The sequence below is a fragment of the Lactuca virosa genome, chromosome 6 (assembly GCF_052849685.1).
Source record: "Lactuca virosa cultivar CGN04683 chromosome 6, Lactuca_virosa_CGN04683_v6, whole genome shotgun sequence".
In the NCBI taxonomy this organism is placed as follows: Eukaryota; Viridiplantae; Streptophyta; class Magnoliopsida; order Asterales; family Asteraceae; genus Lactuca; species Lactuca virosa.
The window spans coordinates 56,660,884-56,677,813 of record NC_136431.1 but is presented as its reverse complement, the minus strand read 5'-3'; the positions used below and the strand labels follow the sequence as shown (position 1 = coordinate 56,677,813).

Sequence of the window (16,930 nt, the reverse complement as noted above, 5' to 3'; positions counted from 1 at the left end):
CCCGTTTGAAGATATTTGGACCGAAAATATCTAATCCGACACAAATGGGATAGAATTCAAAAAAAACAGACCACCGAAAACCCCAAAATTACCAATTTGCCCCTCTGGACTTGGTATAACAGATGTCAATTGTATTGGTTTTAACTTTTAACACAACAAACAAAACTTTCTATATTCATAATCTCGACTATTTTCAAAAGCTAGTTTTCTCATCTATTCACTTCTTTCTTGAATTTCCAATCGAAAATGGCATCCTCACATGCACCCGTATGTAAAAAGAGCAAAATCTATACCAATATGAATGTGGTGTCTATTGTTGGGCATACTTGAATTAAGAAATTATATAGATTCTAACTTTTTAGCACATATAATTAAGTACTAAAAGGGTAAACTTTTTGGGTACCCATTTTAAGTATGTCCAAAAAACTAAAAGCATAACTATGGTTATAAAAGGGTTTTTTTGGGCAACCATAAAACTAAGTCCCCAAAAAGGGTACCTTTTTAGATGCTTTTGACTTATAGCTTATAAGGGTTCACAATTCTCACTTTCCAAACCCATTTTGTAATGACATTTGAGTTTCCAAATGCAAGATGAAGGAAAATAGGAGGCAAAAAGAAGTAATAAAGTGATTATTACCATTAGAAAAGCACAAACAAAACTAACAATAGTGCAAACATCTCACAAGAAAGAAGAAGATACTGGACACTAACATGATCATATTATAACTCGAATCTTTTCATAATCTATTCTCCAGGAACTGCAACACCTTGCTTCAGTTTCTCCCTCTTCAACTTCTTCTTGGAGACTGGCTTCTTTTTTCTTGGAGGTAAAGTCTTCTGGGCATACATGTAAAGCACATAGTTTCCAACAAGAAACGTTATCAGTAGTCCACCCACAACAAGCAAAACGATCAATCCTGGGTTGAATCCCTTCGCTTCCACAACCTTGAGAAAACAATGATCAAGCATCAGTTTTTATGATTAACACAAGCAAATTCACTTGTTATGATGGAGAAATGAGAAGAAAGAAGGAAAGAAACAGGATAAACATGAATTAAGCATAATCAAATAGATTCAGAAGAAGTTCCAGTTGAAATGAGACTTAATTGAATTAAAATCGTTGTATATCTAAACAAGAACACAGCTCTCAGGTTCCAATTATAATGCGAATGAATTAATATAGCAAATCGGAGTTTCATTTCAACTTAAAATACCTCAAATTTCACTCCCTATTGAACTATTCGAGCTCGCATTCATTACAAGTACAGGGTTCACAGCTTCAACAGATCAATTAGCTAAATCAGAAACGATTACGCATCGCAGAAGATGGGAATCGGTTAAGTACATAAAATCAACTCAATTTGGAGATAAACAAACGAATGTTCTGCGTGAGTGTAGTCATCTGTTGAAACATGCTTAGAACCCTAGATTAGAGCACGAGAAACCTAATGGATCAAAACTAACATACGCAGATCTAAGAAAGTTTTGAAAAATCATCTCAGATGGTTGAAAGATAGAAAATTGTTACGAGATCTGAAAATGAAAAGAGAAGAAAAACTAACCGATTCTTGGTCCATCAAAACGGATTTGAAGATGGAGCGAGAGAAAGTGCGATTTGGTGAGATCGATATCTTGAAAACGCGTTACGGAGAGTCCTAGGCGATCTATATGGTTTCTGTTTAGTTGCGTCTTTGTTTGCTTCTTACAAGTTTGACCCTTGGACTTTATATACTTATGAATCACACCCAAATCTTTGTTGTATTGCAGTTTCTTCCTAAAAACTATTTAATTGAATCATTAAGTTTTAAACTTTTGTTTAATTACAATCAACACTATATATGATAAACAAATAAAACTAGATTAAAACAAACTAATTAATATCATATGATGCAACCGGGTTAGGAATACAGGGTTTGAGAGGGTCTTTGGGTAAAATAAACTTAAATAGAAATTGAGAGCACTTAAAAAAAAAAAAACAGGGTCCATCATACGAAACGTCATGGAAATATGTTGTCGGTCAAGTTAGTATTTGATGAGATAGATATGGAAATTTTAGGTAGATATAGTCGGAAAAGAGGTTACCTCAATATGAGATGACCCTTTATGTTTATAGGGTTTATGTAACATCCTGTTTCGGATCATCTGTGATTTAGGGTTCGTGGGCTACAACTCGGGCACGAGGAAGCCTTGAGGCTGCGACGAGTTACTAGAAGCGTAGGGCTTCTCGCCACCTTTCCATGGATATGAGGTTCGTTGGAAACGGACTTATAACGAAGAAGCTATGATAGTTTGAAGTTTTGGCAAGTTTAGTCCTTATTGAGAAATGGGTGGCAAATGAGAACGCAGGGCGTAAGTATGCGTACGCTCATCGTACTTATGTGTGTAGCATGGACGGGGAGACCACCTAGTACGCTGGGTGTACCAGAGGGTCCGTTGTGCGTACTAGGCAGAGAATGTAAACCCTAATATTTTGAGGTGACCCTATTTAAGGAACATGATGGCCTCATTTTAAGCTACCATTTCCAGCCCAACTCCTCTCAAAACCCTAATCTCGTTTCCATGGCTTGTGTGAGTGTGGTGGCTCATTTGAGTGTTTTTGGTGAAGCTCTTAGTGAAGAAGGAATCTTAAAAGAGGATAGCTTGTGCTTCTAGCTTGTGGATCTGAGTTCTACCCTTGTTGGCGCATCCTCTAGAGGTATAAAGTTCGAAACTTGCTTATTGTTGTGCTAGTTCTTGTTTTGGGTCCATTTTTAGGATTTTATGTCCCAAGATTGGAACTTTGTGAGTTTGGTGAACTCCAGAGCAAATCTCCTGTCCTTTTAAGTGTTTTGGGTTGCCTTGATTCATAAAAATGAGAACTTGGTCGTCTAGACTTCTTCATGCATGTGTTAAGAGGATTTAAGAGAGTCTTAATGGTTATTTTGGAAGTTGGATCCCAATAAGACATGCAAACTGATAAAGTCGCAAACTTTATCAGTTAGGAGCTTGTAACGAAGCTTCCCTGAGGTTTGGATGCTTTGGGCTGAAGTGGTTAAGTCGAAAATGGAGTTTTTGGACCTGATCAGTACGCGCCACGTAAGTCCTAGTACGCCCCGCGTACTGGTCTAGTTTCCCCGATCAGGATTTGTGTGTACGTTGAGCGTACCAAGGGAGGTACGCCCCGCGTAGTCTCGCTGTGGGCTTTTTGGGCTAAATCTCGTATTGGGTCTGGATTTTGGGCTTGATGAATTGGAGATTTTGGATAAGAGGAATATATATGTTTTGGGCCCTTGTGTTGGGCTTGCCATTTGGACTTAAGTTTAAGGGTTGGGCCTTGGGGGGCCCATTTGGTATTGGGCCTTGGTGGGCCTAATGGGCTTTGGTTATTTATGGGTCGATTAATCGACTATCTTTAGACCTAATAAGTGAGGGTTTGGTCTTAGATTTTAATTGGGTTAATTGTGGGCTTGGCTCAGTGTTAGAGGTCGGTGTGCAGCAGCAGCATTTATAGGAGTTGTTCATCATCTGGGGTGACTCTTCTCACTATACTTACCTGAGTGGTAATCATTGTGTGACCAGAGGGTCTTATGTGCTTATACTGAGTTATGTGATATCATGCATTTTGTCTTTGTGATTTATGTTGTATATTACTCCTGTGTCTTATTGAGTTATTCTGTTCTTGTGAGACCGGAGGGTCTTCACTGAGATACCGAACTGGAGGGTCTGACCCGAGCTGTGAGACGGAATGGTCTTCACTGAGACACATGACCGAAGGGTCCTTATCGATATATAGCCATGAGAGGCTAATTATTTGTGTATGGTATTTTGGGGAACTCACTAAGCTTCGTGTTTACCGTGTTGCGTGATATGTGTTTCAGGTACTTCTCAGGATCGCGGGAAGGCGCCGGCTTGATTGTACACACATGTTCGAGATTATGTTTGAGGATTCTGGGATATTATCAGTCATTTTGTTAAATTGTGTTTTGACAACTGATACAATGTGGTTTTGAGAAATGTGATATTGAGTTTTATGTGATTTAAAAATGAAAATTTTGTTTTGAAAATTTACAGTGTTACAAGTTGGTATCAGAGCCTTGGTTTGAGGGATTCGGATGTACTCTCGGGTATGTATGGACTCAAACTGAGGATTTAAGAAAATTTTCTAAAAAGAAATGATTTTTCTAAAACGAGTAAGAGTTTAAAGAGAAAACGAGACGAAGCAGTGTGTACAATCAACCAGAGCCCGAGCAGTGATTTCCCAAAATACCATTACTTGTTTACATTATGAGATATTTATGAGATATTAGAGCTGCATGCTAGAGGATAGGCTAGGTATTTTAGAAGTTATGGCTATAGTTGCCTGATGCATGATTCCTTAGCCTAGGGGATGCTATTGTTTGATATTATATGTTATTTGCTATATGTATGTGCTGAGTAGGAGTGCCTAGCAGGAATCTTTTAGAGAGAACTTTGAGTAGAGGAGTAATCTGGAGAGATACCTAGATGTACATTTGAGGAATCTACTGAGAGAGTAGTTAGATACCCACGAGAGGTAGGGTTGCTTGAGTTCGGTGATGCCTTTTGAGTTGTGGATAGAGCGAGCGGAGTTGTAAGCTAGAGTGGCTTTATGTGCTGGTAGATGATATTTGATGCCCGAATGCTGCTTGCTTTGTGCTTTGTAGAACTCTTGATGATGGGAGTCAGCTACTAAGTGAATATGACGATATTCAAGAGGTAGATGGCTGGCATCATGAGGAGTTCTTCAGCAGCTGATGGCAGGGAAGTGTGAGAGCCTAGGGAGTAATTTTAGTGTGATGAGTATGCTGTTTAGAGGTGAGTATTCGCTGGAGAGTGAGTATGTGCAAGGGGATGAGTGATCGAGGAGGTCGAGCAGCTACTTAGGAAATCTGGGACGATCCGTGTGGAAAGTATGGGTAGATGTGGCATGTAGTATGGGCCCGTACTACTGAAAGCAGAGGACCCATACTCGAAACAGGGAGAATTCCAGGGGTTCTAAATAGCTAATTGAGGGGAGATAACGTGGTTCGGGTACCACGATTTGTAGAAGAGTGTGCTTCCATCTTTACCAGTTATCCCGATGTGGTTGTTCAGACTGAGAGTGGATATGGTAGATTGTGGGGCCAGAGGCCTATGTCGGTCGAGCTTCAATGGGGGTGTACCTTACGAGGAAAATTGAGTTAGATCCCGAAGGGTTTAACTGGTGAGGTGCCAGTTGAAGTCGCAGGACTCAAGGAGAGGTGGAGATAATGTCAGGTGGAGGATTGCGGACTGCGTTGAGTGATCGGCTGATGGATGAGATGTTGCTTTCTGTGACGAGAACTACACTATTTTCGTTTCCCGTTTGGAGCGAAAGAGATAACGAGCTTCCGGTTTCAGAGTCTGGAGGTAAACCCCGTGGGGTAGCATATAGTTGTGATATTTTCGCCAGAGTAATTTTGTGGTATGTCTGATGCGAGGTATTTCTTATACCGTGAGGGAGTCATCAGAGGGGACTGAGATCGACGAGGACAAGGATATGCCTTAGTGAGTATAGTAAGGCGTATTTTAGCAACAGTTCCAGGTAATCAAGAGGAGTATATCGGGGTGGTGGCCCTCGTTATCTACGTTGTATATCGACGGTAAGGGTTGAGAGTCGTAACTAATTCGGGACAGTCGAGATGTCCGGTGGTGTGTCGGCACGAAATTTTGAGTGACTAGAGGCAGTCACATTGGGAGGATTCTGAGGTTTTCATCTGAGATTCGGGATACTTGGAGTTATTTGGTCATTATCTGGAAGGTCATAGAGTGCTGCATGGTACGTTCCATGAGTCGGGAATGGTACATCTGGTGAGCCAGTCTGTAGTGTGGTCTGTTTGGTATGTCAATGGACGATGGTTCGAACCCTAAGTGGGGGAGAACTGGGTATTATGTGGGGATGAACCTCAATCGGATGTGGTACAGAAGTTTGGGTTATGGGGATCTGCGACCCGAGTATATGAGATTGGGGTCATGTGGTAGCCAAGGCAACATACAGAGCGAGATGATGCATGTTGCAAATGCTCAGGAGGGAATGAGTGTCTACGACAGGTGGCCGTTGGACAGGAATCCGATTACGGGTCCGTGTTTCTTCGGGGGTGTTAATGTTTGAGTTTCGAGACGGTTGGGTTGCTGAGGTCAATATTTTATTACTAAGAGATTGATAGTTCGGTGTATAGATTGTTATCTGTACTCAGGGAAGGGCAGCAGTTGATTTGTTAATCAACTTCAGAGTCGGTATGAGTAGCTTCGCATGGGCGTGATCAGTAGAGGATGGGGCTTTGGATTGTCGTCAATCTGTTCTCAGTCATGGACAATTCCTCCGTGCTTCAAATTGTGAGTTGGAGTACTTCAAGGGTTCGAGTTGTGTGGGTAGAAGATCAGTGGTCGTGGCAAGACATCGTGAGATTCTGTGATGGTGTATCGAGGTATCCGAGTATGATGCCCTAAATTTTTGGATTACTATGAGACTTGGGTTTGTTAGACGGCAAGTGGAACATCAAGCGGCTATATTTCCAGATGTGAGACCATCAATTAATTGTCGCCACATGGGGATTATCCAAGGGTGTGACTGTATTGAGGAAAATGCCTTGTCTACGAGAACTTTCGTCAAGAGTAGTGATGCATAATCTGGGTAGGTGTATGCACCTAATTATGTTGGACCGCGGAGCATGAGATAGTGAGCTTAGTGTGGTGACAACTTGATAACGAGATTGTGGGGTGACAAGAGAGTGAGCGGATCCGGGTGAGAGTAATCACTTAAGACTGTCAGGGAAAAACCGTGGGGTGACCCATGGCGAGTGAGAGAATATTACAAGACTACGGAGAGTCATAGCATTCACGAGTCAGTGAGAGAGAGTATCGTATGACTGTGGGGAGTCGTAGCATACATGAGTCAGAGAGAGAGTATCTTCTGACTGCGGGGAGCCGTAGCATACATGAGTCAGAAAGAGTATCGAATGACTGCGGGGAGCCGTAGCATACATGAGTCAGAAAGAGTATCGTAAGACTGCGGAGAGCCGTACCATTCATGAGTCAGCGAGAGAGAGTATCGTAAGACTGCGGGGAGCCGTAGCATTCACAAGGTAGTGAGAGAGTGTCATAAGACTGCGGGGAGCCGTAGTACTTGTTAGTCAGTGAGAGAGTGTTGTAAAACTGCGGGGAGCCGTAGCCTTTACTAGTTAGGGTGTGACGCAGAGGGGTTCTTAGGCCTGGGTAGCCTTGTCAAATGAGTCCGTGGGAACCTGGTGGCCGGACTAGGGGCGAGACTGGGTCTCTGTGATGGTAGGAAGTCGTATTATCTCGTTTGTGAGAGAAGTTGTCGCAATTCGAAAGGATGGGAGGAGTAATGTACGCGTGGATTCACGAATCTTGGGTCTTGAGTTGAGTAACAGATTGGATACGAGTGGTTCCAATTATGTGTCGGGCCAGACTCTTGTGTTGAGTTTAGGCTCTATCTGTATGGAGGACGGGTAGGTTGGGATTTCGGAGTTTTCAGATGGATTTCTTTGTGAGTGGGGATGTTTCCCATATGATGTTTTAGACCTGGGTGGATCGGTTCGTTGGTTTGAGGAGAATCACGACACGCATGAAGTAGCAAGTGGTAGACGACAGAGGTCGGAGGTGATGTGTGACTGCAGATCGGTTGTAATATTCGCTTGGAGTAAAGCAAACTTAGTGATTGCGTGTATAGTGTGATTAGTTGAGATAACTCGGTTGGATCGATCGGCTGTGGAGTCATATCTCTAGATGTGCTAGAGTAGCCTTGGTGGTCCAACTGTTGGGTCGGGATTCGATCTTGTATTCGGATTTGGTGTTAAGAATTGAGAGGCAGCTGGAGTTATGTTTCCGGATATCAGTGGATAGTTTGGTCAGACATGGTCATCGAGTTCGGGGCCGGAGCTGAATCATCCTGGGGTCGGTAGTGAAATGATTTTGTCTTTCAGGAGGTCGGACCTAGTGTAGGGTTTCGGTTTCCATGTGGATCGGCAGGTCTTCATTTAGTGTTGAGGGCAGAGTATTGAGGTTCACTATTCAGATGGGTTCTGATAGCAGTATCGGTGGTTGGTCCTTGGTGCGAGGTGACCCCCGTTTCTTTGGGTTTCGGTCAGAATCGACTGGTATGTCGGGCAAATGTGTTCAACATCTAATTATGGTCAACGACTTGTTCCATTAGTCGCGACAAAATAATCAGAGTTGGAGGTGTTTTAACGGGTCTGTTATTCGATGAACGAATGACATGGGGATATTCCACTTGGGCGGTCAGTCGGGGAGACATACCACTATAGATTCCAAGTTTTGGAGAGGTAGATTTGGTTCTGCAACGACGAAGGGTTCGTACTTCTTCGGGATGGAGGGTTCTGATTGGTTTCGGTTGTCTTGGGGAGATCGTTTATGTTCCGAATACTCGGTTGCGCTTCTCGGGCTAATTGATTGAATCTGAGTAATGATAAGGAGCGATTTCGAGGGCGAAATCAAATTTAAATGGGGGAGAATTGTAACATCCTGTTTCAGATCGTCTATGATTTAGGGTTCGTGGGCTGCAACCCGGGCATGAGGAAGCCTTAAGGCTGCGACGAGTTACTAGAAGCGTAGGGCTTCTCACCACCTTTCCATGGATATAAGGTTCATTGGAAACGGACTTATAACGCAGAAGATATGATAGTTTGAAGTTTTGGCAAGTTTAGTCCTTATTGAGAAATGAGTGGCAAATGAGTACGCAGGGCGTAAGTATGTGTACGCTCAACGTACTTATGTATGTAGCATGGACGCGAAGACCACCTAGTACGCTGGGCGTACTAGGCAGAGAATGTAAACCCTAATATTTTGAGGTGACCCTATTTAAGGAACATGATGACCTCATTTTCAACCACCATTTCCAGCCTCCAACTCCTCTCAAAACCCTAATCTCGTTTCCATGGCTTGTTTGAGTGTGGTGGCTCATTTGAGTGTTTTTGGTGAAGCTCTTGGTGAAGAAGGAGTCTTGAAAGAGGATAGCTTGTGCTTTTAGCTTGTGGATCTGAGTTCTACCCTTGTTGGTGCATCTTCTAGAGGTATAAAGTTCGAAACTTGCTTATTGTTGTTCTAGTTCTTTTTTTGGGTCCATTTTTAGGATTTTATGTCCCAAGGTTGGAACTTTGTGAGTTTGGTGAACTCCAGAGAAAATATCCTGTCCTTTTAAGTGTTGTGGGTTGCCTTGATTCATAAAAATGAGAACTTGGTCGTCTAGACTTCTTCATGCATGTGTTAAGAGGATTTAAGAGAGTCTTAATGGTTATTTTGGAAGTTGGGTCCCCTTAAGACATGTAAACTGATAAAGTCGCCAACTTTATCAGTTAGGAGCTTGTAACGAAGCTACCCTAAGGTTTGGATGCTTTGGGATGAAGTGGTTAAGACGAAAATGGAGTTTCTGGACCTGAGCAGTACGCCCCGCGTACTGGTCTAGTTTCCCCGATCAGGATTTGTGTGTACGCTGAGCGTACCAAGGGAGGTACGCCCCGCGTAATATCGATGTGGGCTTTTTGGGCTAAATCTTGTATTGGGCCTTAAGTGTTGGGCCTGGATTTTGGGCTTGATGTATTGGATATTTTGGATCAGAGGAATATATATATATATATATATATATATATATATATATATATATATATATTGGGCCCTTGTGTCGGGCTTGCCATTTAGACTTAAGTTTAAGGGTTGGGTCTTGGGAGGGCCCATTTAGTATTGGGCCTTGGGTTATTTATGGGCCGGTTAGTGGACTATCTTTAGACCTAATGAGTGAGGGTTTGGTCTTAGATCCTATTTGGGTTAATTGTGGGTTTGGCTCAGTTATAGAGGCCGGTGTGCAGCAGCAACATTTATAGGAGCTGTTCATCATCCGAGGTGAGTCTTCTCAATATACTTACCTGAGTGGTAATCATTGTGTGACCAGAGGGTCTTATATGCTTATACTGAGTTATGTGATATCATGCCTTTTGTCTTTGTGATTTATGTTGTATATTACTCATGTGACTTATTGAGTTATTCTGTTCTTGTGAGACCGGAGGGTCTTCACTGAGATACCGGACTGGAGGGTCCGATCCGAACTATGAGACCGGAGGGTCCTTATCGAGATATAGCCATGAGAGACTAATTATTTGCGTGTGGTATTTTGGGGAACTCACTAAGCTTCGTGCTTACCGTGTTGCGTGACATGTGTTTCAGGTACTTCTCAGGATCGCGGGAAGGCGTCGACTTGATTGTACACACCTGTTCGAGATTATGTTTGAGGATTCTGGGATATTATCAGTCATTTTGTTAAATTATGTTTTGACAACTGATACATTGTGGTTTTGAGAAATGTGATATTGAGTTTTATGCGATTTAAAAATGAATTTTTTTTTTTGAAAATTTATAGTGTTACAGTTTATTTTTGTATACATGTGGTTTTGGGATCGGAAATGGTAGGTTCGTATCAAGGATGGAGTTATTTTCTCGGTGTGTGTGTTTTGCCTGATAATGATGTTTTTTGTCCAACTGGTGTTGTCCACCGTTACAACGCTTGGTTATTGTTGCTTTTCAAAGTGCTTATTATTTTTTCCATATTTTTTAAGATGTTTTTGCATTCCGATTGAATTTCTTATGGCAAATGTTTGGATGCATTGCATTCCTACACAACACTATAGTGGGAGTACCATACTAAGTCTTCTCAATATAGAGCATGATGTCATGTCAAATGTGCAATGTCTATAAGTTAGAGCCAGATTATTTGAGTAATTATAATAAAAGTTATTCATGTTATTGAATAATTTAATCATTGAATAGGATAATTGTTAGATGTGCGCGTTACAAGACTATAAAGACCATTTTTCACTAAGCGATAGAAATAACATTTTCGTTAAAAAAATATTTATGATAAATAATCTTGATAAAGTTGTAGTAGTCGCGATGATGATTCCATAGGTGTAAGGAATGCTCGAATATGACTTCGCATGAAGAAGTTATGATTGTTTGAAGTTTTGCGTTCAGTCCTATATGGCAAAGTATGTCGTAAAATACGAATCAGAGATATGTTGCTTAGTAGCCTATGTAATCTAAACGAAAGTGGTAGTAAATGTAAAAGCAAGAGCGTGCATATAGAGAACACCCAAATCTGACTTCGTATGAGGAAGTTATGATTTTTCAAAGTTTCAGTATAACAATGTGCGACACAGAAATCGAAATTTAAATCGGTTGAGTTTTAGCCAAAGCAATGTAAACGAGAGTTGAAGATCTCGTAAATATGAACTCGTCGATATAAAGACAGTCGAGAACGGAGTTCGTATGAAAGAGTTATGATTTTTATATGGGTTTTAACAGTCTAAGCCCTTTAAAAGTATAAAATTAAAAAGTAAAATGAGAATTAACCGACGGAGTCTAAATGAAAGTTGTAGTGCTCATCGATAGCTATGTGTGGATATAAAGAACGTCAAAATGGATCTCGTATGAGAAAGATACGATTTTTAGAAGAAAAATAAAAATTGGCATGCGTGGCAGGGGCACGGCGTGTATACCTTCTAGAAAGGGGGACGCGGGTCATTCTGCACCAGACACTTGGCAAACAACTGGAGGAACGATGTATATGACATCCCCAATTTCACGGCCAGAAAAGACCGATTTGTTTATGCTTTATTTAAAAATCAGAGTATCCTTTTGAAGAATAATATTGCGGAATTTGTTCCCAAAATATTATAAAGATATTATCAAAGCGTTTCCGAAGAAATGTACTTTAACTATATTAAAAACGTTGGGATGTCATCGTCAATACAGTACATAAGCATAAACGGAAATAACATAAGTCTTACAAACATCTATTATTCTATTGGCCTATAATTCATAAATCTCTCATATAATCATCACACATATGCTCTTGTGTCACTACCTGTAATACAAGAAACTGAGTGGGTCAGACTTGGAAGCCTGGTGAGCACATAGGGTTTTCAACCCATAATAATTAAATTCTTTATTTTCATCAAATTATTCAACACGAATATCCGTTCCCATTATCCTCACTCTCTGTCCCTAAAGCATCTAATTCAAGGGACCTATCCTAAGGATTATCTTCGGGATAGACAATAATTCTTAGGGGATTCCTTAGCAATATATGTCAGTAAGACAACCATGGGGGGATGGAGTACACCTGGTGAACACTTAGTTCAAAAATACCTACAGGTTGCGAGTCTGCCAGTGTTCCACTGGACTGTCTAGAATAGACGACCGGATCATATTTAAAGTCAAGGCCTCTCATCATCTATTTCATCTTTCATCTCTCATCATATATATCATCTTTCATCTACCCATCTTTTCCCAATATATTTATAGGTAAAAAAATCCATATACAGTTTAAATCAAGTAAAACATGTATAAAGTGTTCATCTAGCATAGATATCAGGAACACAGATAAAAGGCACATATAGCATGTAATTTATCTTAAATACTTCATATATAAGTGCAAGATGAAAGTAACTATGCACTCACTTGTTAAAGTGATGACTCGAAATTCAGATAGTGCTTTGCTTCTAGCAACTGTCTTTTCCTTTGACGTAACCTAGTATCATTATCATTAAGTCTTAGTCTAATACTTCTTGCGACTAATTATTAGTCTAGATTCATCATTTATTCAAAGTCTATTGATCTATAGCTGATAAGAGACAACCACGTAAGATCATATTAGAGGTAGGATCCGTTTGGTATACATAGTATACTATTTGGAAAGCCCACTTTAAACACCTCACTAAATCTAGACTTGTCATCATCCCCGTAAGTAGATCAATCAGTATAACGACTTGGAATCACAGATAAATCTTGTTTAAAGGTTCATAATAACGATAATGAATTTAAACATAAGTTATACTTAAAGCACGGTAAGCATAACTCAACTTATAGGTGGTTTAGCGAAAAACTTAGAACTCCGTGGTCAGAACTTCGTCGTTGAATCTTTCTTCTAAAAAGATTCTTGCAGCGCTTCACTGCTCACCTTACTATACTAAAACTACAGAAAGAGAAGTCGCATCATGAGGGACCGACATGCTCGGGTATAAAAAGAGAAAGACTATTGAATCAAGAGAATGGTGCAAGAATTATGAGAGTCTAGAGCCTCATATTTATAGTAATTGAATTTTCAAAAACCACCATTTATAGTTACTTAAACGACCAAACGCCCCATTATAATACTATTTTAAAAAGATTTAACGATATTTGTACTAAACTAATGTCGAAAGTACTCAATATTAGTCTTATATCGACTGCATCGTCGATACCTTTCTAATGATATATATATATATATATATATATATATATATATATATATATATATATATATATATATATATATATAGATATATACGATTTATATTTTATTTTACTACGTAAATATGTTATTATAAATTATAAATTATAATTTGTTCATACGAACTCCGTTTTTTACGTTATTTATATCTACGCGTAGCTATCGACGAGATCTACAACTTTCGTTTAGAAACCGTTGGCTAATTTTGACTTAATTTTAAAGTTATATTTTAACAGGCTTAGTCAATTAAAGTCCGTTAAAAAATCATAACTTTGTCATCCGACGTCCGTTTTCGACTGTCTTTTTATCGTTGAACTCCTATTAACGAGATTTTCAATTCTCGTTTAGATTGTTTGGGCTAAAAATCGACCAATCTAAAATTCGATTTCTGAGTTGTATACTGCTATGTTGAATCTTAGAAAAATCATAACTTCTTCTAACGAAGTCAGATTTAAACGTTCTTTATATGCACCCTCTCGGTTTGACGACTACTATGACTTTCGTTTAGATCACTATGGCTAAAATGTATTTTATCAAAAATTTACTTTTTACGTTACGTAGAATGGTGCCGCTTTAGTCGCGAAACTTCATCGGGTCATAACTTCTTCGTTATAAGTCGGATTTCAACGTTCCTTAAATCTCCGGAATCCTTATTACATATACTATAACTTTTTGTTAAAATTATTTGTCCTAAATAATCTTCTATCAAAAATTCATTTTTGTTAAGATCTAAAATGTAGATGTGGAATTATCACATCTACATTGCTTTTTCTTCATGATCCTATATTTCTTATTATTATTATTCTTCTTATTCTTATTATTATTACTATTACAATATATATATATATATATATATATATATATATATATATATTATGCATAAATACTTTTTTATTATGGTTTGTAAAAACGTACCACATGTCTTACCTGTAATTGTTATTTGATAAATTTAAGGATAACTAGAAAAGGATTTCGGGCTTCGCCCGGGTTAGATAAGAATTTGAAAAAGGTTTTAATTACAACCCAAAACATTTAATTTGAGAAAATAAGGTAGCTATACTTCCATGTTCTTCAGTGTCTCTGTAAAATGCAAAAAATGGCAAACTTTACATTACCTTATTTAAAAGGGCAACGAACAGGAGCTTCACCAATATGCATTTCCAATCCATAACTATTGCTACCTTGAAAAAAAATGAACTACACTTTATATAGCAAAAATGTTATTATATAATACCAATGATTAACTATATACTTTAATTAAAAGGGCTTTTACTTGTTATTGGCACCACATAGTACAAAGTTGTTACATATGTCATTTCTGATTCAGCAATGTTGATGAAATGATTAAATTTCTAACATAGCATTTATTATATATAAAATTATAAAAATTAAAAGTAACTTCATAAGAAGGCTTATCCATTTACCTTTTGAAAAACTTCAAAGACAAGGAAACCATTAGTAGATGCAGCTAATTCCTGTTCAAACTTTTCCAGCCCTTAATAAGTGACTGCATTTGTTCTGTTAATCATTTAAACTGTATCTATAAAAAAGGTCTTTCATTTATCATTTTCTTTAAAAGAAAATAAGATTATGTTCAGGAATCAAAAACGTAGGATTGGAAAATTATGCATACCTTTCATCATGTTTGTTTTGAAAACTCTTCACAAATCAAAATATACCCATGATAAACAAATAGTAAAGTCTTCTAGGCATTTCATCGAACAGTTGGGTGTAGAAACATGAAAGAAAATCCATGAAAAACTTACAGTCACAAATCCCTAATTCCTCAATTGACACAACAGCTACAAATAATTTCAAAAATGGGTAAATCAACAGCACGAAAAATTAAATAGTATGTTCTTTACGACTTATCTGTTTTCCATTTCAATATTTGTAATATTGTTTCGTCATGGAAAACAACTGCAAACAAACTGCTAAGGGTTCCATAATTTGACAAAAGAGTTCATGTGCTTAGTTGTATCTTGTTCTAACTTGAATACATGTGAATCAAAGTGTAGAAAACCTGAATCGGTAAAATCTTGATATGATCGAATAAGAAAAATCGATAATCCGGATATCCAAACATAATTATACAACTAATTGATGAAAAACAGATTAAATTTCGAGCTATAAGCAATCAGTATAGTCACCTGAAAGTAAAGGTGCAATGCATGTTTTATGGACGCTACAAACCAAGCATGATGTGGCAAGTAAATTTAGGGGAAACGGTACCGCTTCTTTTTATTGGGTTTTCATATTATTCATGTTTAAGTAGATTTTGTTGACATATACTATCGACACTACAGACCAAAGTGTAGTCATTTAGCTCAAAAAAAAGGAGTTGATTTTTTTTTTTGCAATTTTGGTCCTTATTGACTACTTTCGTAACATTTTTTGACCTTGTACCATTTAAAAAGGACTATTATGCCCCTTAGTTCATTTTTGTTTAATTTTATATCATTAAGAAATTAGTTGGACCCATAATCCATCATCCGTACGCCTACCCCCAATTTAATAATAAAATAAACATAGGACAGGACCTGTGTTGAAAAGAGCTAAGTGCAGTTCCAATTCTACTCCATTTCAATTTTTGCTAATCTGGACATTCTATTTCAATTTTTGCTAATCTGGAATGCAATTGTTGCTTTCTTTGATCTGAATTTTAATTAATAGTTTGTTTTAAGTTATATCGGTTGAGTCATTTACCATTTTTATGTCCGCTGATTGTTGCAAATTGAGCACGTCTCTTCTTCTTATAACTGTAAAGAAACAAATATCAGTTGATGAGAAACTATACAAAATTAACATGAAAATTAGATTTTCCATTCTACTCCTTGATTGAGCAAGGCATACTGAAATTAAAACAAAAAAAAGAAATTCATTTAAGATGTGTTAAGATTGAAGCTGTTAATACAGAATAATTTGTTATTCACAAAAAATTAAACACTTTACCACTTAAAACGCACAAAAACATACATGCAGAGTCTGTTCAGATTAATAGAACCGAACAAATTCTAGTGATATCATCTTCCTGGCGTTGGGGTATGTCATCTTCCTTAATGCCATGTCATCTTCGTTCAAGATAGTATAATTCTTCTGAAATACCCTAAATCTTTTTGTGAAAAAACTCAATGTTCTTCAAAAACCCATATCAATGGAAAGCATATAAAGCAACATAACATCTTCAATCATGTTCAACATTTCATAAAAGTACCAGATTTCACAAACCAACAATACAAATTAGGTCAAAATGCTTTCTTGATCATAAACCAACAAAAATAAAATTTATTTGGATGATTAAATATTTGATTGAAAAGATTGTGTGTAAGAATTTGATGTTTATTCATTTCTAACAGCAAACAAAAATATTGAACTCTTACCTTTGTGTAATCTGGCGTAAATATCCCTTTTGCACAAATCAAATAACCGTCTGTTAAAACTTCGTATTATCTATATATGAAGCCCGATTAGCAACTTGTTAGCTGAAAAGTCATAAAAAAACTGAAGGTTATGAGGATATTAAAAAAGTCGAATCATTTATAGCCATATGAATCAAAAATCATGATTACCATATCAAAATTACAGATTATAAACATGTGTGGAGTAAAAAAT

The 16,930-nt window shown here is 38.1% G+C and overlaps 1 protein-coding gene across 1 annotated transcript; it reads right to left on the bottom strand.

Annotated features, from left to right (window-relative positions):
- Nucleotides 1-619: 619 nt before the first annotated feature.
- On the bottom strand, nt 620-1,684 carry LOC145118763 (DNA-binding protein S1FA2-like). The gene is made up of 2 exons (XM_079054439.1): nt 1,563-1,684; nt 620-945 (listed from the first exon to the last, which is right to left on the bottom strand). Exons 1-2 carry the CDS (start codon nt 1,575-1,577, stop codon nt 745-747), a joined length of 216 nt encoding a protein of 71 aa, XP_078910565.1. The 5' UTR covers nt 1,578-1,684; the 3' UTR covers nt 620-744.
- Nucleotides 1,685-16,930: the final 15,246 nt, after the last annotated feature.